Below are 24,592 nucleotides of genomic sequence, written 5' to 3' on the forward strand. Positions count from 1 at the left end.
CCCTGTGACTCACCCCGCATCTTGAGCTGCAGGCGCCAGCGGCGACGATGCCGCAGCAGGCGCCAGCGGGGACGATGCCACACAGTCGGCTCTATTACTACCTCTGCAGGGAGGGGGAGTCACGGGATGAGTATGAGGCATGACTCACGGTCACCACACACACCACACGTCGTCACCATACACCACACGTCACCACATACACCAAACGTCACCCCACGTCGTCACACACCACACGTCACGACATGAACAGTATGACATGGGAGCCTATCCAATGCCAGAGGCATCTCCTCCAAACAGCATCTCCATGATGCGCCTGCTTAGGTCGCGGGGGATGAGAAAATCCGTGACTTTCGTGATGGATTGTCTTTCGATGTATTGACCTTTTTCGGGTGGTACAACAAGCCAAATTCGCTGACCGAGAACCTAAAGTTTGGAAAGGTCGTGTGGTCACCGAAACTTGAAAAAGAAAAAAAATCATTAGAGTGAGTTCAAAGACGTGCAACAAGGATAATGAAGAAATATTAGAGACTAGACGAAGCTATGCAAGAGCATATGTTCAGTCTTAAAATGCCTAGCAATTACTGACCTTACGAGCGGCTGAGCACGGGGGTGCTCAGTCGTACACTCCTCGTCGTCGTATAGCATACCTCGCTGCGCCTGAGGTCTGTCGGGATCTGCGGACAAGCCTGGTAGTGACATAACATAACATTGTTTTATGAATGAGATGAGCTCCAGCATAGGTGCGGACGACCCACCATAAGTCAGTGATGCAGCAGTACAAAATGCCTCCGCAACATACCTTCATCATTAGGGTTGTCTTCCGAGGAAAGGGACTCCAACGACGAGCTGCTCTCTTGACGTTGGATGAGTGATTCTTACAAATGAACTTCTTAAGCCTCCATCTCTTCCTCCTTGTAGGCGTCCATGGGCGCAGCAGGCGCCCCGCAAGCGCCGCGCGCCTGGCGACGAGAGGAGCCTGAGCAGATCTTCTCCCCTCTGCCCTCCCGTAATCTGCCGCTTACGGAAAATGATGATGCAACTGCCTCATCTGCTAGTGACAATCTAACTGTCACAGGACTCCTAGGCAATAGTGAAGACGAACTAAAACAAGAAACTTTTAAAGATATATAGGAGAACATTTGCGTGTTGAATGCTGTAAGCACGCAATTGTCATCAAAGATCCCATTCATGGGTGAGGTTAACCTCCAGCCTACTGTATCGTCTCTGGTAGACATAGCAAATGCCAAGCCTTCAGCACAGACTCCGCAATCAGAAAGATCGAATTCGTCTTCTCATCATCACGAGAAGAAAAATGAACGTGGATCTGCCGTTGAAGAGTCTGGAAGTAATACATCACGTCCTAGCACCAGAATTACGAGACGGCGAGCTAAACCTGCGGAAGAGGCGACGACGCAGTCCGACTTATTTGAGTCCTACGATAAGAAAAGAAAACAGCATCATAAAGGCTGTTGCTGCGCTCGGGAGAGGAACCGTCGGCATCTTTGCCTGCCGCATCTCCACCTATGTCTGCCGGAAGGATACGAGGATATGACAGGACAGAATATGTCGCTATGGAATTCATTTCAACTTCGTTATTAATATCACATTTTAGAGCGACTTTGAGGTCTCGCAACGGTTAACGAAGCTGTCTCCCAAATATTTCTTAATATAGACATTATTTTCATTCCTATTCCGGCATAAGACTTAAACATTGACCTTCATTTTCGAAATGAATAATGATGTTAATCATAATATACGATCAGAAAATGTCAAATATACTGATGAGAAAACCGTTTGGTCTTGCAGACATTAAAAGCACATTAATAAATAATCAGAAAGGAAAATGAAACGGAAAAAAACGAGGGATGCAAAACGAACAGAAACGGCAAGAAGAACAGGCACACACCTAAACGGATGACGGCTCACCTGCACTTTGTTGCGAGATATTTTGCTTCCTAGGAGGCTTCCTTGCAATTAAAATTAAGCATGCACAGTTTTCTAGAAATTTCGAAAACTCGTTCATATTCGTATCGTGATTTTTAATTTGTAAAGGTTGAGCGTTTCTACATAAGTGGTATAAACTGTTACTGGGGCCGTTTAAGTATAAAATTTACTATTACATACAACGAAAGCCTATCAATGACAGGAGGTTTTTAACTAGTTCCACGCACTTGACGATGACGTGAGTGACACCATAGTCCCAATTGTCGAGAAACTCGTGAGTGACATCATCGTCACCAGACAACTCTACTAGCGTGCGGACCATGTCCTCCTCGTTTGGCGTCAGCCCCGAGCACACCAGCCTCAATGGGTGCCTCCGCCTTTCTTTTTCATGGTTAGATTGTATTCTATTCTACTTTTTCGTGACTAGCATTCGATCGAACTCCAGTTCTTTTTGAGCCTACCAAACACCAGCCTTTACGTCGGCTGAAGAAGTCTGCAACTCGAGAAGACACCTGCAACTCAAGAAACTCCTTAGTTCGTTATCTTCAGGATGTGGTGGAAAATTAATCGCTGCTTGAGCGCCAAAATACGCACTGCGCAACCTATCACAGATGACTCAACACTGACGACCGGCGTCCGGCTCTTAGCCTCTTAGTACTACTTCATTTAATCTATGCCCAGTTTATACTCGCTAGTCAAAATCTGAGACATGCCTCTTCATTGGCTTTCGCGTCTTTGGCCGTTTCAATGGCGAAGAGCTAGAAACAGGGGATATAACGGTTTTAAATAGTTTATTAAACTCTCATTCGTTAAATAGTATTTGAATCAGATAAAATAGTTCATTGAACTTCTATTAATATGACATTAACCAGTTAAAATGTCACGCACGGCAAGGAATTTCCAATTGCATGAAGCATTACACACAGTTACAATGGTCAGCTTGGAGTCACGGCAGCTAAATGCAGACTAAGGCGGCTAGCCTTGGCTTGCAACCACTGCTCAGGTACAGTCTACATACAGCTCTTTCAGAACTAGGCCCTTCAGGCTTCAGGTAGGCAGCGGGCAATCAGCTAACTGCAGCTGCTACCGCTGATCACGACCAGCCGCAGTCGGGAGCGCAGCCGTGGACCAAAAAATTAAATTAAGCTTATAAACAAGCTCTGGCGCCAATGCCTTCTCTCGTAGTGCAATAACTATAGCTACTCATTACTCAGCCTCACATCCAAGAAGCTTAAAACAACCGAATCATCTCACCACACAACTTCAAGTCACAGCTGCCTCACTCTACAACCTGCCGCATCAAAAAGTTAATGGTCAACAGGTCCTAATCCACAGAATTTTACCCTATACTATCACTTCTTGCACGTGCCGTAAGGCGCGTAAGCCTTACTGTCCGCAGACCACGCCTAACCCTGCTCAGGCCCCTGCAGGACTGGCGTAATCGCGCTCTACTCCACAGGCAGAAGCGCATCGGGCAAACCAGCCTATTCCGCTATACCCCCTTTATGTGCTTTTACACGAGGCGAATAGTTGCGTCGACTAGTCGACTCAACAAAAATTTGTGATGTTTGACGTCTCAAGTTGTTTTGAAGCAGTCGAGTCACTCGAGTGTGCCCAGTTATAGCGGTTCGGCCTTCGTACTGAGCACAGCTGCGTCGTGCTCTCACTCGCCCACTGTAGCGCGCACTGCTTTGGAGCTCTCTCTTGCCTCCACACGCACACACCTTACTCGACAACTCCCAACGTCGCACTGGTGCTGGGCCGCTGGCCCGCTGCCCGCTGGCGCACTCACTCATGCAGCCGAGTGAGCCGACCGCTAGCCGCCTGGATCTAAAGCGGGCAAGCGGCAGCTGGTTGATGCTGAGCTCCAGCGTAGTCGTTGAGTTGGTAGTACAGTCGGCAACGCAAGTGTGGGACCGGGAATTCCTCACCAACGAAGTAAGTCCTGTCACGAAGCAAGTGGTTGCGACGCTCGTGTCAACTGTAATGGAAAGTAGAGATTACAACTATGTAAAGTGACGATATAAATTAATTACCTTGTTTTTACAAGCAAATTGCATCAACAAGGGTTTATTTATCCGATGATCAAAGGTTAAATAAGAGTGCAGACGGAGAACAGCTACTGTAATGTGGCATCAATCAATTACAATTAATTCCGGAGTCCTGGGAACTCGTCCCAGCCAGTGTTGCCAACTTTTTCAATGACGGTCAAGCTAACATCAGGCATTTTCAAGCCAGAAATGCGCTATATATTTCGACCTTGTAGCTAATAAATAGGCTAGAGTATGGTACATTTATATAATATTTAACAACTGTAAAAAATATCTATAAGTATCAATGAATATTTCACTTACCTTTCATATGGTCATGATATTGCCCACTTGACTATGGCTCACTGCAATCACACAATAATTCGTTTAATGGGTCAGTAGCCTAATATGAAGCGTAAACTGTGCTAAAATTTCCTCATAAGCTTTAGAATCTGCTTCGCGAGTTGACCTCGCCTCGCCTTCAAACCTCCTAAACCTGCCAGTGTGTGGAGCTTTACGAGCCGAGCCGAGCGAAATAAAAGGCAAGCCGAGCCATGGGTTCCACCGCTTGCTGTGGGGTTAGGCGCGGCTATTCTCGGGTATCAGCTCACCAGTATAAGGCGCAGTGGCATCGAACTCGTTAGTTAGTCGCTGCGCGGAAGTTATGATTGTTATAATTTTTCGCTATAGAAGGGCTAACCTACTACAATAACATGTAAAAGCTTTCGACAGGCATCATTAAATACTTCAGATAGGACTAAAACATTGGAAGAGTTCCTATTGTTCAAGACAAAGCATTGGGTCCTGTAAGGAGAAGAGCGTGTAGAAGAGGTCGGGGATGAGCATCACGATCAAGGAACGAGGCGCGTCTGAGTGAGACTATCACCTCGTATAACTGACCTAATTTTTGTATAACACTCACGGTTACTCCTCATATTGAACCTGATTCTAAATAATTGAATGGAGCCTAAAACCGCCATTAAAAGATTCAAGGAAAATCTGCCTGGGCACGGAATTACTGAATTATCAGACCTAAATTGTTAATGGCTTTCGACTTCCTGGCATCAATTACATACTGAATAAACCTCGTCGCATTAATTACATAGTGAACAAAAATCAAATGGCTTCTTCTCCATTACGCTGCGCATAAATTCCACAATTCTACCTACATGCTCTTGGGCTCTTCGGCCAAAATTTAAAATTCGATAAACAGTCTTCAAAAATTTCGAAATTTTCATCATATAGTGTAGGACTTCTCAGAGCCGCGTTGTCATGAGTTGTTTGTGGTACAGTCGGCATGAAAAGTTAGTAGAATAAGTCGACTAGAAAGCAATACTCGCAGGAACGGTAAGTCGACGCGACGCTCTTCAACTGTACGCTGTGGCTCGTCGTTGGTCATACCTCATAGTTACCTGGCCATGAGATCTGAAGAGGAATAGCCTTTTAAGTAAGCAAACAAATGCCCTTTTTGGTAAATAATGAATATCTTTCATTAATTTTTTCAACTGTACACCTTTACAATTTGACTCGCTGAAACACGCAAGTTTCTGTTCGCTTTTTGAATTGTTACGAGAGAAACGCTTGTCACCGAGTTCTCACTCACAAATAAACATTAGAAAGTTGTGCAATATTCACGACACTCGATCGGGAGTACAGTCGAAGGTTGCGGGCATTGTTTAGAAACGGAACTCTAAATCATGAAATGTTTCTTGTTATTGAAAGAGAACTTCCGCGCAAAATGAGTCAAGTACAGTCCTCGGAAGGGTGGAAATTGAACTTGTTCTCCAATGCCTGCAATTTGCTGGGTGTAAGATTATTTTATTATCATCAGTTTCTGAGGTTCAGGGGAATATATTAAGATGAACTTCCTTCCCTTTATTGAATCAATTGAGTCAGAAAAACATTTATTTTTTAGCTTGCAAGATTCCAATCGGCGAGGTGGCAGAGTTGTTAGAACACCAAGATTGAAAGTGAGTTGCGTGTTCGCGACTTGGAGAAAGCTGTTACAATTCCGTGGTATTCATAACTGGCAACATTCCTGATGGTCTAATCTTCAAAGCCGACACTTCTAAATTTTCAAATTCTAATTATCATAGAAATATTATCAATAAGAACTCGTTTGAGCAGCTGTCCTATAAAGTGTATCTGCCGGCACCGGCAACTTTCCTCTCAAGTAATTTTCCAATAATAGGAATTAAACATAGTTAACTGCATGGAATTTTCGAATCAGATTATTTCTAATTTATCACTGAATCCATAATATGAGCAGGTACAATGAATAATCTAGAACAGACGGATTTGACATTAGAACGATAACCAAAAAACGACGAAAATCTTAACTCATTAACATATATTTTGCGCATAAACTCGGGAATTTTCAATCGTTTCATTTATCTCTTCACCAGCGTTGGTTGCTCAGGGACAGAAGTAATTATTCCCCTGGTAACAATAACATAGAAATACATCGTCCTCGGCAAAATGATGCACTGCCCAGGTAAGAATAACACAGCAACTGCACTGTTAGATTTATTCTAACATCAGCTTAGAACTCGAGCTTCAAACTCAGAAGTATAAAAGGACTCACCGACACGGCATGAGAAACATGAATGCTTGCATAGATTCATTATGAACAAAATGCCATCACCGTGACTTAAAACAAATAGCAATTAATGAGGTGTGAAATTATTAATAAAATTTATACTACAAATTTTAATTTATCTCGATATTTTTTGGAATTATTCTCGTATCCGAATTAAGAACTATTCGCCAAAGACTCAAGTTGCTCCTATTGATCTCGTATTATTAAAGATACAATTCAATACCTGCATCGTCCTAGTGTACCTCAACGGCAATGTTGCTTACCCAAACTTAAAGCAATGGCGAGCTATACTTGGACGCTGAATTGAGCTAGGAAGCAGAAAAGAAACATTTGATCATCGGGCTTGCACCTCCCATTCTACCAATGCAATATGAATTGCATGAACTGAGTTGCGTTTTATGTAGCCTACTGATCTGACAGCTCAGTCCTCGTCGCTCACGAAGGAGTGCTAGTCACTGCGACAAAAATGGCGACATACTGTGCGTTTGTCTTTAAGTCTTTCACTTATCCGTTGAATATGTAGTAGTAGTAGTTGTAAGTAATGTAATAGTTTGCTAGGACTTCAGCTATCAAGCTATTTCGCACCCGAGGTCAAAAGTTAACATCGCCAGCAAGGCGGAAGGTCTCACTTCTTCAAAATCTCAAATTAATCATCACCCACAAGGGGCGGAAGGTCTCAATTTTCCAGCCCGCTGAAGCTGGCTCGAAAGAAGCAGCGTTAGCATCTCAAAGAGACGAAGTGAAAAGGAGGGACGAGTGACAAAGAGGGACAGATGACAAGGAGGGACAGGTGACAATGAGGGACAGCTGAAAAGTAACAGAAACGAAGACACTCGAACAAGATGTCGCTTACACGGGATGTCGGCCGCCCGCACGAGAGAGACAGAAGGGAAATGTTAGGAACCCTACCTACACAATAATGTAATGTAAGGAATCCTACCTACATAATAACTAAATGTAAGGAATCCAACCTACATAATAACTTAATGAAAGGAATCCTACCTATAATTAATTTAATGTAGGGTATGCTACCTGCGTAATAATGTAAGGAATCCAACCTACATAATAACTTAATGTAAGGAATCCTACCTGCATTATAACTTATTATAAGGAATCCTACCTACATAATAACTTAATGTAAGGAATCCTACCTACATAATACATTAATGTAAGGAATCCTACCTACGTAATAACTTAATGTAAGGAATCCTACCCACGTAATAACTTGATGTAAGAAATCCTACCTACAAAATAACTTAACTAGCTTATGAGTACTAAACAGACATTTAGAAAATAGATAATGATTCATTGAGTGTGGACAGGAAAAAATTTGACATGTTTAATGCAACTTATGTCGTGTTTGAGGTGTTTTACGATGAATTCGTTATTATGATTAGCACTGTCTCAAGGGCTATATAACTGCGTATTGACTAATTCAAATCACAACCTGAAGAAAAATCGGAGTATCCGTATTTTAGATACAAGTTTTCAGCAGAAAGTCCGCCCTCGGATCCGGATTCGTAGTCCGCCAAGGACTTTCGCTCCTCAGAAAGTACTTTCGTATAATATTTGCGCCAAAAAGCTTTCCCATCTTAAAATTTTTGAAGTACAACTTCCGAAGACGGAAGAGCTTTGTTTTGCTGTCCTGCTTATGTCTCTTTGTGGCAACTGTATCAGTATCACACATAGACGGACAGCGGGACAGGTCGCCAGAGCTCTCAGCCTGCCATGCCGTGGGCGTGAGGCATGAGCCATCAGCCCATCACCCATCTTCATCATTACCCTTATGGCGTTATATAATAACCGTAATCATGTGTTAGCAAATTCCAAGGGGCTAGTCGACCAAGAGAAGCTCTTATTCAAGTTATTCAGTTATTGTACAAGTACAGTTTCCTTGCTTGCTATGTTCAGTATGTTGCTAATAGTAATAAGTTCATTTTAAGTTGCAGTCTCTGCTCTCAACAGGACAACACTCACAACAGCCAGTAACACTGTAATTATTGTAATTGTACCACTATTAAAAATTAAGTGTTATTAGAATTTTGGTGTTATTAAAATTTACTAGCAGTGAGGCTTTCTGAATTTTAATACAAAAATTAGAATTCAGTATTTAGAAGTATTTAGAATTCATAATTTGATAGATAAATTGTATAGGTAATTGATAATTTTGTTAAATAGGCCTATTATTAAAAAATTAATGCTCACTTATGAATATGAGAAACATGATATAAAAATTTTTCACAATTTATAGGAAGTTAGGAACAGCACCTATGACCTAGATGAGTAAACATGAAATGAGGTATTTAAAATTTTAATGCTTAATAGGGATAGGGTAAACACACCATATTCCATTCCAATTCCCGACACTGTGAGTCTGTGGGTAGGGTAAATGCAGTATATTCCGTCACATTAAGGACGCATTGAGAAATGAAAAACTATAAAAAAATAACCGTATGTATTACTCAAGTTCTGTTTGCTTTATGTGACTCTCAAAACACCGCACTACGCGTCAGCAATGACGAAACGTCACAAAATGTTGCCATATTTATTTAAAAGCCTTTAGATGTAGAGCAAGGTCAACTGTCAAAATTGATACATTTTTTGATGATCTCACTGGGTAGTGTGCATTGTCTCTCTTTGGATCTCAATATTTTCCTGCTAGATGGCCAAGACCTAGTGTTTTGACAGTAGTTTGACGCGCAAATGCATGACGTCACCATTTCAACCATCAACAAATGCATGGAACTAAAACAAAGCTTAATATAAAGGAAAAACTAGAGAGGTGACGGAATTACCCACGATGTCGGAATATACCGCGTTTACCCTAATTCCTTTCCAACACCCCTTAACTTTTACCTTTATATTAAGCTTGGTCTTAGTTCCACCGTCCAGTCGTCCACTCATACCGCCATGCGGACGGTCAGCATACCTAGATGGTTGAAATAGTGACATCATACCATTGTGTGCAAGATTTCCGCAAAACATTAGGTCTAGCACGAAAATGTTAAGATCTGCAGAGCAAAAGTCCAAGTCAGCTCCTGAGAACATTGAAGCACCTCAAGCATGTATGAAAGTTGATAGTTGACCTTGCTTTACTAAATAGTGATAAACTGTTTTTGTAAAATGAATATTATGGTTTCATTGATTTGGGACTTTTAAATAAGTCTGTGAATATATTAGGAATCCTTTAAGTATACTTGTATTTGCTGATTTTAAGTGATAAATAAATTAACAGATGAATGATTTAAGAGACTGTTTTTGACACATAAGAACTAATTCCAATACAGGGTGTCGGAATTAGTCTCACAATATGCCGCATTTAGTCACACACAGTGTTGGAATTCAGCAATTTTGTAGAATTCAATTCTAAAGGCTTTTAAATAATTAATTTGCAGATAATTTAACAATTTTGCAGATACCTTCGGTTTGGTTTGACAGCATTGGCATGTGCTTCCACAGCTGCAGGCTATACAAGAACTATGGGAATCAGGCTGGAATTAAAGGATAGTGCATAAAGCTTCTGTCATTTTTCGGCAGATGCATATCCATCTCCATACTGTAATTGTTTGGTGTGATTATGATGTCATCTTTCCAGACTGTGATTGTTTGTGTCCAATATACTCTGTGTAGTGGCTAATTTATTACCCTCCTTGCATTGCAAACTGCACTTAGAAGCAATTTGATGCAAATTAAATCTAATTTAACATTTGATTCTTTATCCATTGCACTTGAGTTATGCAGCTCCTGCTTGTTTGTTTATAATGTTTAATGCTTATACCGGTATTCTTTATAATATGATTGATATTAGTAATACTATCTTTTTTAGTTTACCAGTATGCTTTTAGTTATGTATAGATACTGGAAAGGCCATAAAGTTGTATCATAAAGTTAGTATCTAACATTTAGTTAGGTACTAAAGGCCATTTGTAATATTATCTGGCATTGAGATATTTTAAAGGTTGAGTATCCAATTTTAAATGTTTATTCAATGAATAAACAATTATTGAATATTCCAAATAATGTTGAAATTAATAATACTAACAATGAATGATGATTCCAATATTATATAAGATTAATTTATTTGAAGCATTGCAGCTCCATGAAGTTTATTTGGGAAACTCTATGTTTTTACTAAAATAAGAAAGGCCTAATATCATGTCATTTGAGTGAGTTTGAACTCTCAAAGTATTTTAGTTTCATAGACATGTAGATATTGCATTTGAATGGGAAATGGCTTGGCTTGCAAATATAGGTGCTAGGCATGGAAAAGATCTGTCTAAAGCTCAAGGCTCAAGCCACAATATTTTTCGTAAATTAATATAATTAAATGTATATAATTTATTAAATGTATATAATGTAATAAATGTATTAAATGTATGTATATAATTAAATGTATTCCACATTTTGCTAAGCAGTTGTACAGCTTTATTCATCATTCAATAAATTGAATGGATTAATGGAGCTGTGAGTTTGTCCAATTTGATGGTATGAATAAATTGAAGCCACAAGTTCTGTTCTTTAAGACCTTTAATCCATTTTCTAAGCCAAGGAAGACAATATTAAAACCCAATCTGGAACATCATGTAGAGTCTTCCAAAAATTGTCAGTATAAATTAATGTTTTTTTATCTGTTCTGAAAATTGCATGCCAAAATATATTGTTTTTCTTTTTAGCGCATTTTCTCATTTATGGAAAAAATGCGCTATTGTGCTCACCATGTCCGTCCATCCGTCTGTCTGTCTCAAGTTTTCATCAATGAGAAAATGCGCTCTCTGTCACTCACTGCAGTGAGTACTGAGTTATATTTTTTTTATAAAAAATAGACAAGGGTCATAAAACTAAGTGCAATTTACTAGAAGCCTTTTTTTCTTATTCTCAGATGACTTTTGCCCAATTTTCCAGAATGGATTATAACCGCATCAGAGCATTGAGTCTTGCATGGTACTTTACCCTGGAGTAAAAACAATAAAATTTCACTAATCTTTAATAACCCAAGGTCAAGGATATAACTCAGCTTAATTTTTTTTCACAGTTGTGGCTATATTACTCATGGCTTCAACAATCCTGTCATGGCTTGGAGAATTAAAGTTTTCCATACATAAATGCATGTCACTTGTTTCATTCAAGTCTGTAATCTTGATGTTCAATGTTGAAGTGGGAAAATATTAGACATGAAGGTAAAAATTTATTTATTTTACAGCCTTGAAAAAATTATTTTGTCTTTAACATTGATACAACTCAAAAACTTTGCAGTTTCAAATGAAAATTAAAATTTTTCAAAGACCTGACCTGATAAAGTTGTCATTTTTATCTTCTAGAATAAAATAAGAGCAACTAAAATTCCATGGTGTAATTCAGTATGGAATGCATGGACAATTTGAAGCTCTCAACAAGAACAAAAATTGCAGATCTTAATTCTTGAAAATGCATACATACTGCAAATTCAGATAGTATTGACATTTTTAACGAGCAGTCTAGTCATTCACTTAATTCATATTTATTCATGACATTAAGTGCTGGTGGAAAATAACCAGGTTTTGTTTCATAAATATGCACCAGACATTATCTAGAACTAGAAGAAATTTGAAGAATCAACACAATGCTGTTGAAGCTTTGGCTGCAGAGACACCCGAAGGAGTCGAGTATTGCAGCAGACGGTCTGTATTGTTGGCAAGTGATACGGCAGGAGCACAATCAGTGATGGAGACTCCTGAGACAAATAATTCTCAACATGGAACAAAAACAACTGCTTCTTCAGAGAATAGAACCTTGCTTGGTGCTGTGACAATGGACTTTTCTGACAGTATCAATAGATCTCCTCTTAGTGTCAAGTCAAAGTTGGAAAATCTATCAAGAAGTAGAAGTACAAAGAGGTCTCTAAAAACTCCACCATCAAGGAAAAAGTTTCATATTGAAAAGGCTGACTTTGATATATCAACTGACAATGACAGTACTCCTGATTTGAACCCCAAGATAGATGTCTTCAGCTCTGATTCTGAGCTCTCAGAAAGTGAATTTGCAATCAATAAAAGGAATTTGATGTCCATTGTGGGAGATTCTGATCTTGAGCCTGAATCCAAATCACCTTTTAACTGGAAGAAAGAAAATAAAATGAGAAGAAAGTCCATAGCTGAGGTAATCCTGCCTTCTGATGTGAATGATTCCGTGGCACTCTCTCGTAAACTAAAACTTAATGCAAATGTTGAGAAGTTGGCTCCTGGAAGACGTAGCAAACCAATTGTCGGCTCTGAGGGAAATGATGCATCTGGGTTTGAGTCTTCCACCAAGTCAATTTTAAGTAAAAAGCCATTTCCTACCACTAGGAAATCAATAGCTGTAACTGGAAGAAATCATTCAGTTGCTATAGCTGATAAAAAATCAAATGATATGCATACAGAAAAGAAAGCCAAAGTGTATTCAGATTCAGTTACACCTAACAACAAAGATATAGCTAAATGTCAAAGGAAGTCCATGCGTTTAAGCGCACGAAATTTGTCCTCGTGCTTCACTAGAGCAAATTCTTTGGAAAATGACAGTGATTCTCTAGACATCAATTACATTGAAGGAGAGTCTTCTTCTAAGGAATGTTTTCAATCAAAATTGACTGTTGATAATAACTTGAACCAAAAAGTCTCTGGTGGATGTGTAACAAGTGATGCCCTTGCTGGGGTGAAGTTAAATGTGAAGCAATCATTGCAGTTGGATGACTCAGAAGGCAGTGACTTTGCTTCGGACAAGAATGAAGAAGCAAAAGAATTGAAACGATCAATTTCCATCACCACAAAGCAGCATGAAGATTTGACTCGTTCAGATAGTAAGTCGAATATATTACATAATATATTATTCTATCTATGTTATATATTATTATCATAATTGATTATGAAGGAAAGTGTATGTGCTTGTTCTGTCATTTGTGTGTTATCATTCACAGAACAGAACATTCACTTGTATGTGCTTATTATCATTCTCAAAAAATTATTTTGAATTAATTTATAACTATTAAAAGTATTTTGAATTAATTAATTACCCACTATTATAAGTATTTTGCTTTACTTAATCACTATTACAAGTATTTATATTAATTAATTACTGTTAAAAGTAGTTTTCATTAATTATTTACTATTTAAAGTATTTTGCATTAATTAATTATAATCAAAATTATTTTACAATTAATTCACTGAATTTCCTGCAGCCCTTCCTACAGAAAAGCACTTGACGTCCCAAAGCCTCGAGATGCCCCAAACTTCCATCATTCCGAACCCCTCCTCCTCCTCCGCGGGGACGGAGGCAAGCAAGCCGAGTAAACCTTGCCTGAAAACCCCCGCTGCTGCTGTTGATGCTAAGCTGCCTGCCACCAGAGAAATACTTAAAGGTAGATGCATTAATATATATATATAGAGCAGTGGTTCCCAAACTTTTTCAGGCTGGCACCCCCTTTGGCTCTCCAGTGAATCTCTAGCGCCCCCCGCAGACAGACACATATAAAAACAAACACCTCTTTCTTGATATTTAGTATGCTGCAATTTTGAAAGAAAAAGGTTAAACACAGATCTTTCCACTGCCCCCAGGGGAACAATATTGCCCACTTTGGGAACCACTGATATAGAGTATAATAATGTGCAGCGTTCCCCCATTAGAAAAGTTTTTAACCCTGTGTTTCAATGGCTGGCAGGATAAATGTTGTGTTGATGTTAGATCCTAGGATCTAAGATTACATCATCAACTTTTTGTAAGTGTTTTTCTTCTCTATACGATGAATTTGTGGTCTGATGTTGATCAATAACGATCATATCTCATTCATTTGTTGGAAATTATACAGAGTTTTATGACACTGCTTTATTTTAATTCAGTGGATACCAAGAATATTATTTTTTACACCATTAGGTTGTTTTATATTGTTGTTATTTTGGAACCTTGATTAATAAATTGTTTTTAACTGTAATGTGGTCAATGGACCAGTGCTGGAACAACAGCATTTAAGTTTTTATGTTTACAAATAATATCAAACTGAATATATGAAGAATGGCCTCTGCTATAGATTGATTATCACCAATTATATAAGTATTCATATCTAGCCAGTTTATGAATTACATATTGAAACAGGCATCCTTAATAACTTTATCATGTTGATGATATTAAATGTATAGTTCATGCCAGTCATAGAGTATGTACATTAATGTAGATATTAAATGCATAGTTCATGCCAGTCAAAGAGTATGTACATTAATGAAGATATTATTGCACAGTTCATGCCTGTCATAGAGTATGTACATTAATGTAGATATTAAATGCATAGTTCATGCCAGTCATAGAGTATGTACATTAATATAGATATTAAATACATAGTTCATGCCTGTCATAGAGCATATAATGTAGATATTAAATACCTAGTTCATGCCAGTCATAGAGTATGAACATTAATGTATATACTAATGCATAGTTCATACCAGTCATAGAGTACCTACATACATTAATGTAGATATTAAATACATAATTGATGGCAGGAGTGACCGTGTTTGTGGACGTGCGCTCAAGTGACGGCAGCAACAGGTCAGCAGCGATGCGGGAGCGTCTTGCTGCTCTCGGGGCTGACGTCAGGCTCAAGCTGACGCAGGACGTCACCCACGTTGTCTTCAGAGACGGTCTCAAGGTGTGTAGATAGAACAAAGGAAGTCATTTATTATTGTAGTTAATGTTATATTCACATACTTAGCTGTATAGAAATGATGGTAAGAATAGAGCATAAACTAATAGATATTATATATTAATTTATTAATAATCCATACTAGATCATTAGTTGTCTTCAGAGTTGGTCTCAAGGTGTTTTTTGAATAAATTTGAGTTTTTATATTAAAAAATGGATTTGAAGATATCGGGTGTGCATTTCAATAATTTTTTGTCTTCTAGTCTAATCGTTCTCAATAATAAGTCATGAGATGTAAAAAAAATTAAGTCTATTTATGTAAAGTTTTGTAAGTAGAATCTGCATTGAGAAGTATTTATGAGTGCAATGTTTCAAGTGTCATTTCCACAAATGCAGGATTTGTCCAATTTTAATTTTTTAACTGGGCCTCGAGTTAGTATCTACGTAGTTTCTTGTTGGAATTTATTTAACTGAGACCTTTTCTACTTACTTTCTAGCTGTACATTAGCTCCAAAATTATTTCTTCTCTGAAATTAGACCCGTAAAGTTATTCCTTTATATAAATTAGCCTCAAAATTATTTTTTCATAGAAATTAACCCCTAAAATAATTCTCCCTATAAATTAAATTCCAAAAATTATTTCTTTTCATAAATTAGATTCCCAAAATTAATTTTTTTTTTAAATAGATCCTCAGTATAATTTCTTCATATAAATTAGAGCCCCAAAATTATTTATTATTTTATTTATTCCTTCCTATAATTCTATCACAACCACATGTCTGTACCAGTCGACGTACCAAGTGAGCACGCGGCGTTGTTTTTGCCTGTACCCATTATTTCTGTACCTGTAATCGTGTACCTGTACCCATTATTTTGGCCTGTACCCATTTATTTCTGTACCTGTAATCGTGTACCTGTACCCATTTATTTCTTATTATAATTCTCTGTACCAGTCGACGTACCAAGTGAGCACGCGGCGCGGGCTGTACCTGGTCTCCTGTACCTGGGTGGAGTGCTGCAGGCAGACAGGTACACGTGTACCTGAGGTACAGTACCCCTCCACCTCCCTGCACAAGTACCAGGACCCGCTCTTCCTGGCACGCCTCAGGGTATGTCATACTTGGGGTAATTGTGGTACTCAGGGTACTTGTGGTACTCGGGGTACTGGGGGTAATTGTGGTACCTACTCGGGGTAGTTGGGGTAATTGTGGTACTCAGGGTACTTGGGGTAATTGTGGTACTCGGGGTACTGGGGGTAATTGTGGTACTTGGGGTAATTGTGGTACTTGGGGTAATTGTGGTACTTGGGGTCCTTGGGGTAATTGTGGTACTGGGGGTGATTGGGGTACTGGGGTAATTGTGGTACTGGGGGTAATTGTGGTACCTACTCGGGGTAGTTGCTGTAATTGTGGTACTGGGGGTAATTGTGGTACTGGGGGTCCTTGGGGTAATTGTGGTACTGGGGGTCCTTGGGGTAATTGTGGTACTGGGGGTCCTTGGGGTAATTGTGGTACTGGGGGTCCTTGGGGTAATTGTGGTACTGGGGGTCCTTGGGGTAATTGTGGTACTGGGGGTACTTGGGGTAAATGTGGTACTGGGGGTACTTGGGGTAATTGTGGTACTGGGGGTACTTGGGGTAAATGTGGTACTGGGGGTACTTGGGGTAATTGTGGTACTTGGGGTGATTGTGATAGTTGATTTATATTTCTTGATAATTTCAATCTATGCTAGTGCTACACAGATTTATTAAAAATTATGTTCTGTCATCATTAATTAGAATAATTATTATTATTTTTACACATTTTTTCTTTAAATATTAGAACGATTATGCTCGTACTTTTTTATATATTAGTAGTTATACAGGATGATACAAGCTATAACTCAAATTATGATATATAACTTGTGTTATCTTGTAGTAATAATGAAAATATTGCTTAAAAAGTAACCACTATTAACAACTTATTATTCATAATTTCTTCTGCTGAAGAGCTATATCTTGTATTAATAATATATAAGTCATAGCAACAGCTTTGATCTTGGTAATCATAATATTAATACATAAATATATATTGATTATTACCTATATATTCACAATCATAACAATAGTATTGATGTTGCTAATGATAATATTAATAAATAAATATTATCTAATAATTATTATATGTTATAATTTCACCAGATTGCTTGAATGATTCACCAGAAATTTAAAAGCCAAGAAAATTATAGAAAAATTCAGCATTTCTCTATTGAAAACGTTTCGGAGACCAGCTCCATTGTCAGTTTGATAAATCTAGAACACAGATACAGTCAGAAACTTATTGAAGTTTGGAGCCATGAGAAAAAAAAATTATTATACCGGTATATTGACAACGGCTGTTGCTATTTAACAATAGTATTGATAATGTTAATGATAATATCAATAAGTAAATATTATGTAATAATTATTATATGTTGTGCAGAAGACGCGCTCGATGCAGCCCAAGGACTTCTCGGAGGACCTCGCTGCTGCCGAGGAGCGCATCAGACGACGCCTGCGACGACAGGCCCGGGCCAGCCCTGCCCCCTCCCCTGCTGCCCTGCAGGTGCTGTTATTTGTTATAACCTTCTGATGGGGAGGTACTAAAAGGTACTTGAAGCCCCCGCCCCTGCTGCCCTACAGGTGCTGTTATTTGTTATAACCTTCTGATGGGGAGGTACTAAAAGGTACTTGAAGCCCCCGCCCCTGCTGCCCTACAGGTGCTGTTATTTGTTATAACCTTCTGATGGGGAGGTACTAAATGGTACTTACAGCCCCCTCCCCCTCCCCTGCTGCCCTGCAGGTGCTGTTATTTGTTATAACCTTCTGATGGGGAGGTACTAAATGGTACTTACAGCCCTGCCCCCTCCCCTGCTGCCCTACAGGTCGTCTTGCTATTTAGTATAACCTTCTGATGGGGAGGTACTAAAAGGTCCTTGCGTCCTCTGACTCCGTCAATAGTAATTAGTAAATAAAATATTTCATTTATTTTGTAATTAGCATGTTTTTTAATTAGTATCTAAAATATTTCATTCCCCCACAGGAAGAGTCCCCCCTACAGAGCATCTGCCACCTCCTCACCCCCAAACGTCTCCCCAGCCCCGGGGTGTCGTCGGGTGCCAACGGGGGCCACTCCCCCAAGAACTACCTTCTTGATGCCGTCTTTGCTCTCAACCCCAGCTTGTTTAAGGATAAAGTCGACAAAAATTACTTCAAACTGAATAATTTTGGATTTGAGTCTGAGTTTGAAGACAGAAATGTCGAGCCACGTCAGGCCGAAAAAACTGATGGTCTCGTCCGACAAAGAAATGATTCCGATGATCTCAGGGAAATGTTGAAGCGGAAATACCTGACCAATGTTCAGGAAAGTTTGTTATCATCATCGTCGCTTTCTCCTTCTGATAAAAGTATTACTGGAAAAGATAAAAGTATTACTGGCAGTGATAGTGATGTGGTCGGGTCGAGTTTGCGTAAATCTAAGCGTCTCAGCAGCGGCTTGATAAACCGAAGAGATTATTTAAATTTCAGTCGACACGGAAGAAGTGACGATAGAAATGGCCAAGCCTGCGAAAATGGACAAAATTCTGTTGGAAATGTCAACGGAAAATTTGCGGCAGGCAGCAGTGAAATCTATGCAGAAAATGAGGACATTTTCATGAGTCCACACAAAAATTCAGAACCTCAGAGAATTTCTGAAATTTTTAGTAAAAATCGGCAAAAACCTGTTGAAGTTGCCAGTAAATATGGTGAACAAAGTCAAGTTAATAGTGAAGAAATTGAACGAAAAAAATTGGGTGAAATGAATGACAGAGTTAATGAAGCTTCCTCTGATAGTGATCATGGAAACAAAGATCGTGAAAATGGTCATAGTGATGCAAAAATGGGGAAATATTTATCTTCCCCTAGAATCTCCCCTCGAGGGAAAGGGATTCCTCGGATTGAAATTGAGGATGAAAATGGGGAATTGATTTATCCGAAATCAGGCCAGAAAATTCCCCATGAAGTTGAAGGAGTGAACGACCATATGGAGGTGTATGGAACTCCTTCAAGCCATATGGGGAGCACATATGGAACTCCCCAGGGGAGGAGCCCTCATATGAGGCTGAGGGCTCGCAGCGGCAGTGGGGAAAGCTTCCTCTCTGGGGACGAGGACTTCGACACTCCCCTCGCCGTCAGGCTCTATACCAGGTCAGGGGTTGTAAATGTAACTTGTTAACTCGGTAAATATATTATTATAGTAATATATTATTTTAAAAATATTATTATATTAATATGTTATTTAATTAACATATTATTATAATATGGTACATCTCAATCTTAGTTACCATAAATGACTGGCGTTTGGAGGTATGATAAATGCCCCTTGTAATCATTCCAATTATTATAGATTATATTATATAATTAAGTATAATAATAAATTCTATATTATATTGTCAACACCAAATGTGAGTAATTGCCTCCAGTGAGTCATTACCTATAACGGAGGTAATGTCCTTATTTGGGAAATTATCTATGGGGGATAATTTCATCATTAGGCGTAATTATGTATAAAGATTAATTAATTACCTATTAGAGTAATTAGTTTAAAAGCCACGTTCTGCCTCTCACTTTGGAAATTTCGTAGGCCTGCGAAATGTTATTTTTTCTGATGAAATTTTTGGCCGCAGGTTGGCGGCCAAGAGAACGCAAGGCAGCCTCGGCTGTTCCCCAGCCTTGGGGAGATCAATCAAGGGGAACAACATCCCCGTGGCGGGGAGAAGGTCCTCCTCTGATATTGAGAGCCCCCCTGAACCCAAGACCTTAGCCCCGACTGCTGGGGTTGATAAGGCAACAGCCCCAACGGGTGGGGTTGATAAGGCAACAGCCCCAACTGGTGGGGTTTATAAAGTATTAGCCCCAACTGCTGGGGTTGATAAGGCAACAGCCCCAACTGCTGGGGTTGATAAAGTATCAGCCCCAACTGGTGGGGTTGATAAGGTATCAGCCTCAACTGGTGGGGTTGATAAGGCAACAGCCCCAACTGCTGGGGTTGATAAGGCAACAGCCCCAACGGGTGGGGTTGATGCCGGGCTTGAAAGTGTGGGGAATGGGGATGTGGGGTTTTGTGGACCTACCACTGGGGATTCGAATCCTTCCATTGCGGGCTCAAATCCCACGGTTCGGGGTTCAGCTTCTCCCGTTTGGGGTTCGAAACCTTACGTTGAACGTGCTAAATCTACCGATAGGGGTTCAAATCCTGCCATTATGGGTTCAGAACATCCCAGTGGGGGTTCAAACCCCGGCAAACATTCGACCGAACCCACCCATACATTTACCAAGAATGAAACTCGCCGAAAAGTTGCGCAGAAATTCGATAATTTTTCTGCAGAAGACGATGCAATCAATCGTGGCAAACGCAACTCTGTGCGGTTCAAAGACACGAATCATGTGACTAAAAGGAAGAGAAATTACCACCGTAGTGATGAAAAAGAAGATATTTTACAAGGTAAAAATAATGATGTTTTACCGAGGTCGGGACGTGTGGTTAATAACAAAGATTACCGCAACCAAGCTCTAGAGTCAACGGCTTTAACCGGTTGTGGTGACGCGGTTGTTGATGATATTGGTGGTGAGATCAGCAGCATTTCTGGTGTTGGTGATGAAAATGGTGAAAATGTTGGTGGTGTTGATGGAAGTGTTTGTGGTTCGTCTCCGGGAGTCAAGAAAAATAATTTTTTCAAGTTTCCAAGAAGGAGTCAGAGACTGAGCTCTGCCCTGAGTCTTGAATCTGGCGACAGCGACGTGTTTTATGACGTTAGTATTGTTGATGTACATGCAAATAACGTTGAAAACATTGACGAACATGGAAATAACGTTGAAAATAGCGACGTTGACAACAGTACCAACGTCTTGGACAATATCAGCATTGTCGACATTCAGGCTCGTGATGTTGAACATGTTGATATTAGTGAAGTTCCTGGAAAAATGTTGATGCTTGTTGATAACGCATCGAAAAATGTACCAGATTTTCCAGCCTCTGCGGATCTCAAGGCAACGGAATCCGAAGGGAAAAATTTTGTCGGTTCACGTAAAAAAAGACGTGTTTTAATGACAGAAAATTCAGACGTAGAGCCTGACCTCATCATCCCCATGACGCCTCCCCACCGAGGGGGGCTCACTTCCCCTCGCCGGGGGCCCACTTTATACGATGAACTCTTGAGCCAGAAACTGAACCCCCGGGTCCCCTCACAGCGATCTGCCATTAAAGCCATGGGGATTAAGGGGGATGAACCCTTGCCCTTGCCGTGTTCAACTTCAAAAAAATTCATACGTGGGCCACTTTTTAAGACGCAGAAGAAAAATATTTCGACTCTTGCTGCAGTAAATGAATGTGGGTCATCGAAAATTTCGACTCTTGGGGGACAAATTTTGAATTTTAACGGGAAAAGTTTGCCGGAAGAAAATAATTCTGAACATGAAACGCTTGATGAAACTTGGGATAGCAGCATTCTGGCTTTCGAGACGCCCAACAGACGTTACCGAAACGCATCGAGTTCTAGAACTATTAGTTCTAGAAGCTCTAGAGCAACAGATCTGAATTCCGCTAATTCTAGATCTCCTAGTGGAGCTCGAAAAGATTCTAGGACCGTGTCTTCTAGAGGAAAAATTTCTCTACGTCAAGGAACGAAGTCATCTAGAGTTTCATCCGATGGACGTTCTAGTGTAACTAGCAATGCTTCTACTAGGAGGAAATCTAGTTCTTCTTCAGCTGCTGGTTCTTCAGGAAAGAAACAAGGTTCTCTTAAAGCGACAGCAAAAGGTTCTGTGAAAAAGGTCGTCGGTTCTGTGGAACAAGCGTCCAGTTCTTGCCAATCAAAAGGCAATAAAAGAACTTCTGGTGGGGGATGTACCACTTCACCACCTGGGGGTGTGGTGGTGGATAGAACTGCTGGTTCTGCTGGTTCTAAATCAAAGAAAATTTCTCCTAAAGGACAAACCAAAATGAAAACTCGAAATACTACTAAAAAACCATCCCGGAAAGGATCCAAGAAAAAGACCAAGTCTTCAGGGAAGTCGGAGGAGGAGGAAGACAAGCCCAACATAGTCTTCACGAGTCTGCACACGAGGTCAGTCTGCTGTCAATGTACACTCAGGGGAATGTGTGGCGCTTTGACCATATAGCGATGCACTTCATGTCCTTTGTGTGGGTCATCCTGACACAGTTTCGCCCGACGAAAAAGACTTGTTAGAGCCAATCTCAGTTCACGTTGTTTGTAGGTGTCACTTTTTTGGACAATTTGATTCATTAATTTTACTGATTGTACTTACATTTCTTTTATATTGAATATTATTCAATATAATTAGGTATATTATTGTTGATTATTGAATGATGATGATGAGAATTGCTGAATGTAAATGAATTATCTACTAAACAATATTTTCCTCATTTATAAATAACTTGTTTATTTATTAAAATTGCTAGGACCCTTTTTGTCCCAATATCGATGCAGTTTCCCCTTTATATGGGTCATCCTGACTGAGGAAGACAAGCCCAACATAGTCTTCACGAGTCTGCATACGAGGTCAGTCTGCAGTGGATGTACAGTCAGGGGAATGTGTGGCACTTTGTCCATATTGCTAAGCATCATTTGCCTTTGTGTGGTGCACTTCATGCTCTTATGTGGGTCATCCTGACCCAGTTTGGTGCGACCCCAGGGCGTGTTAGAGCCATTCTCTGCTCACGTTGTGTGTAAGAAGGTGTCACATTTTTGGACAATTTGACTAATTTATTTTACTGATTGTCTTTTATATTGAATACTGATTGTTGATTTTTACTGATCGTTTCTTTTATATTGGATATTATTCGATATATTTATATTATTGTGGATAATTGTATGTTGACTTGAAGGTACCTATACATGATGAATATTGATGAACGTAAATGAATTTTTCACTAAACAATCTTTTCCTCATTTATAAATAACTTGTTTATTTATTAAAATTGCTAGGACCCTTTTAGTCCCAATATCGATGCAGTTTCCCCTTTATATGGGTCATCCTGACCCAGTTTGGCCCTTCAATAAGGTTGTTTCAGAGCTACTTGCAGAAAGTGCGTCACAATTTAGACAATACGATACAATTTTTTATGAGTGTATGGCACACCAAAACTCAGCTTGTGCATTAACGGGTCATCCTGACCCACTTTCGCCCAGCTATAACCCGGCGTATCTGTGCTACGTGTAAGATGCACGTCACAATACAGACAATACACCCACACACTTGTTTGAGTGCAGGGACACGGAGGTACTGCACCCAATAGTGCTGCAGTTGGGGGGCTACCCCGTGGCCCCCCGTGTCACCCGTGACACCGTGACGCTGGTCGCGGGTGACATCACCCGTCGTACCGTCAACATGTTGCTGGCCTGTCTGCGGGGCGTGCCTGTCGTCACAGACAGATGGGTGTACGAGTCCCTGTCTGGGGGAGACTGGGCGCCCATAGACGGGTACATGGTCCCGTCTGAAGGCTGGCCTGTCATCCAGGTTAGTGACTGTTGCTTTTTTGTGTATTTTTTTTTTTTAATTTATGTAGGACCGTTTTTTTTTGTTATCGTGTTTTTTTTCTTAATATATTTAGGACTGTTTTTTTGTTAATTTTATATTGATTCATATATGACCGTTGTTTTTTTTCGTTATTTTTTATAAATTTATTTGGGACCGTTGTTTTTTATTATTATTTGTTTAGGACCGTTCTTTGTTCTAGTTATTTTACATTTATTTTTTATTTTTTTTTTATACCGTTAGTTCTGTGATTATTTTATATTTGTTTTTTTTTATCATTTTTGAGTATTTCTCATTTATTTGTTGTTTGTAACGCCTTTTTTTGTTAGGTTTTCTTAGTGATTGTTGTTTTTTTTTGCTTTTATTTTACATTTATATTGTTATTTTATGATTATTTTCTATTTATTTATTGTTTTTAAAGGCTTTTGCCCTTTTTTATGAATGCTTTCTTGTCGCTTTTAATTTTTCTCGTGTCTTTGGGCAGCTGTTGTTTTCATGTTTATCTATTACTGTTTATTAATAAATTTTATTAAGCTATTTGTTACTGCCTCTCCACTCCTCCATCCCTGCCTCTCCACTCCTCCATCCCTGCCTCTCCACTCCTCCATCCCTGGCTGTACGTGTATTCCTCTGCTTGTCATACAGCTTCTTGTGTGGGTTTACCGAGCTTGTGTGTCACACAGGGCGTCAGGGGCTGTATGTTGCGGGGCAAGGCTGTGTCGCTGTTACAACACATCGGCTGTGTGTTCATACATCCTCACACAGCGCCACCCCCTGCTGATATACAGGTGTGTTAATAGCTTAATACTGACTTGCATTCA

General features: G+C 39.7%; 1 protein-coding gene across 1 annotated transcript; it reads left to right on the top strand.

Annotated features, from left to right (window-relative positions):
• Positions 1-11,878: 11,878 nt before the first annotated feature.
• LOC108681994 lies at positions 11,879-24,568 on the top strand. Its single transcript, XM_018171082.2, has 9 exons — positions 11,879-13,387; positions 13,766-13,945; positions 15,078-15,223; positions 16,171-16,326; positions 17,677-17,799; positions 18,277-19,421; positions 19,901-22,339; positions 23,507-23,753; positions 24,455-24,568. The coding sequence occupies exons 1-9, from the start codon at positions 12,124-12,126 to the stop codon at positions 24,566-24,568; spliced, it is 5,814 nt and encodes a 1,937-aa protein (XP_018026571.1). The 5' UTR covers positions 11,879-12,123.
• Positions 24,569-24,592: the final 24 nt, after the last annotated feature.

The sequence above is a fragment of the Hyalella azteca genome, unplaced genomic scaffold (assembly GCF_000764305.2).
Source record: "Hyalella azteca isolate HAZT.00-mixed unplaced genomic scaffold, Hazt_2.0.2 contig1803, whole genome shotgun sequence".
Lineage (NCBI taxonomy): Eukaryota > Metazoa > Arthropoda > Malacostraca > Amphipoda > Hyalellidae > Hyalella > Hyalella azteca.

Excerpts from the sequence above, each read along its gene's own strand:
- LOC108681994 (XM_018171082.2), top strand. The coding sequence starts at position 12,124 with ATGCACCAGACATTATCTAGAACTAGAAGAAATTTGAAGAATCAACAC. Across the intron at positions 17,800-18,276 it reads CCTCCCCTGCTGCCCTGCAG|GAAGAGTCCCCCCTACAGAG; the intron begins GTGCTGTTATTT and ends ATTCCCCCACAG. Across the intron at positions 19,422-19,900 it reads GCCGTCAGGCTCTATACCAG|GTTGGCGGCCAAGAGAACGC; the intron begins GTCAGGGGTTGT and ends TTTTGGCCGCAG.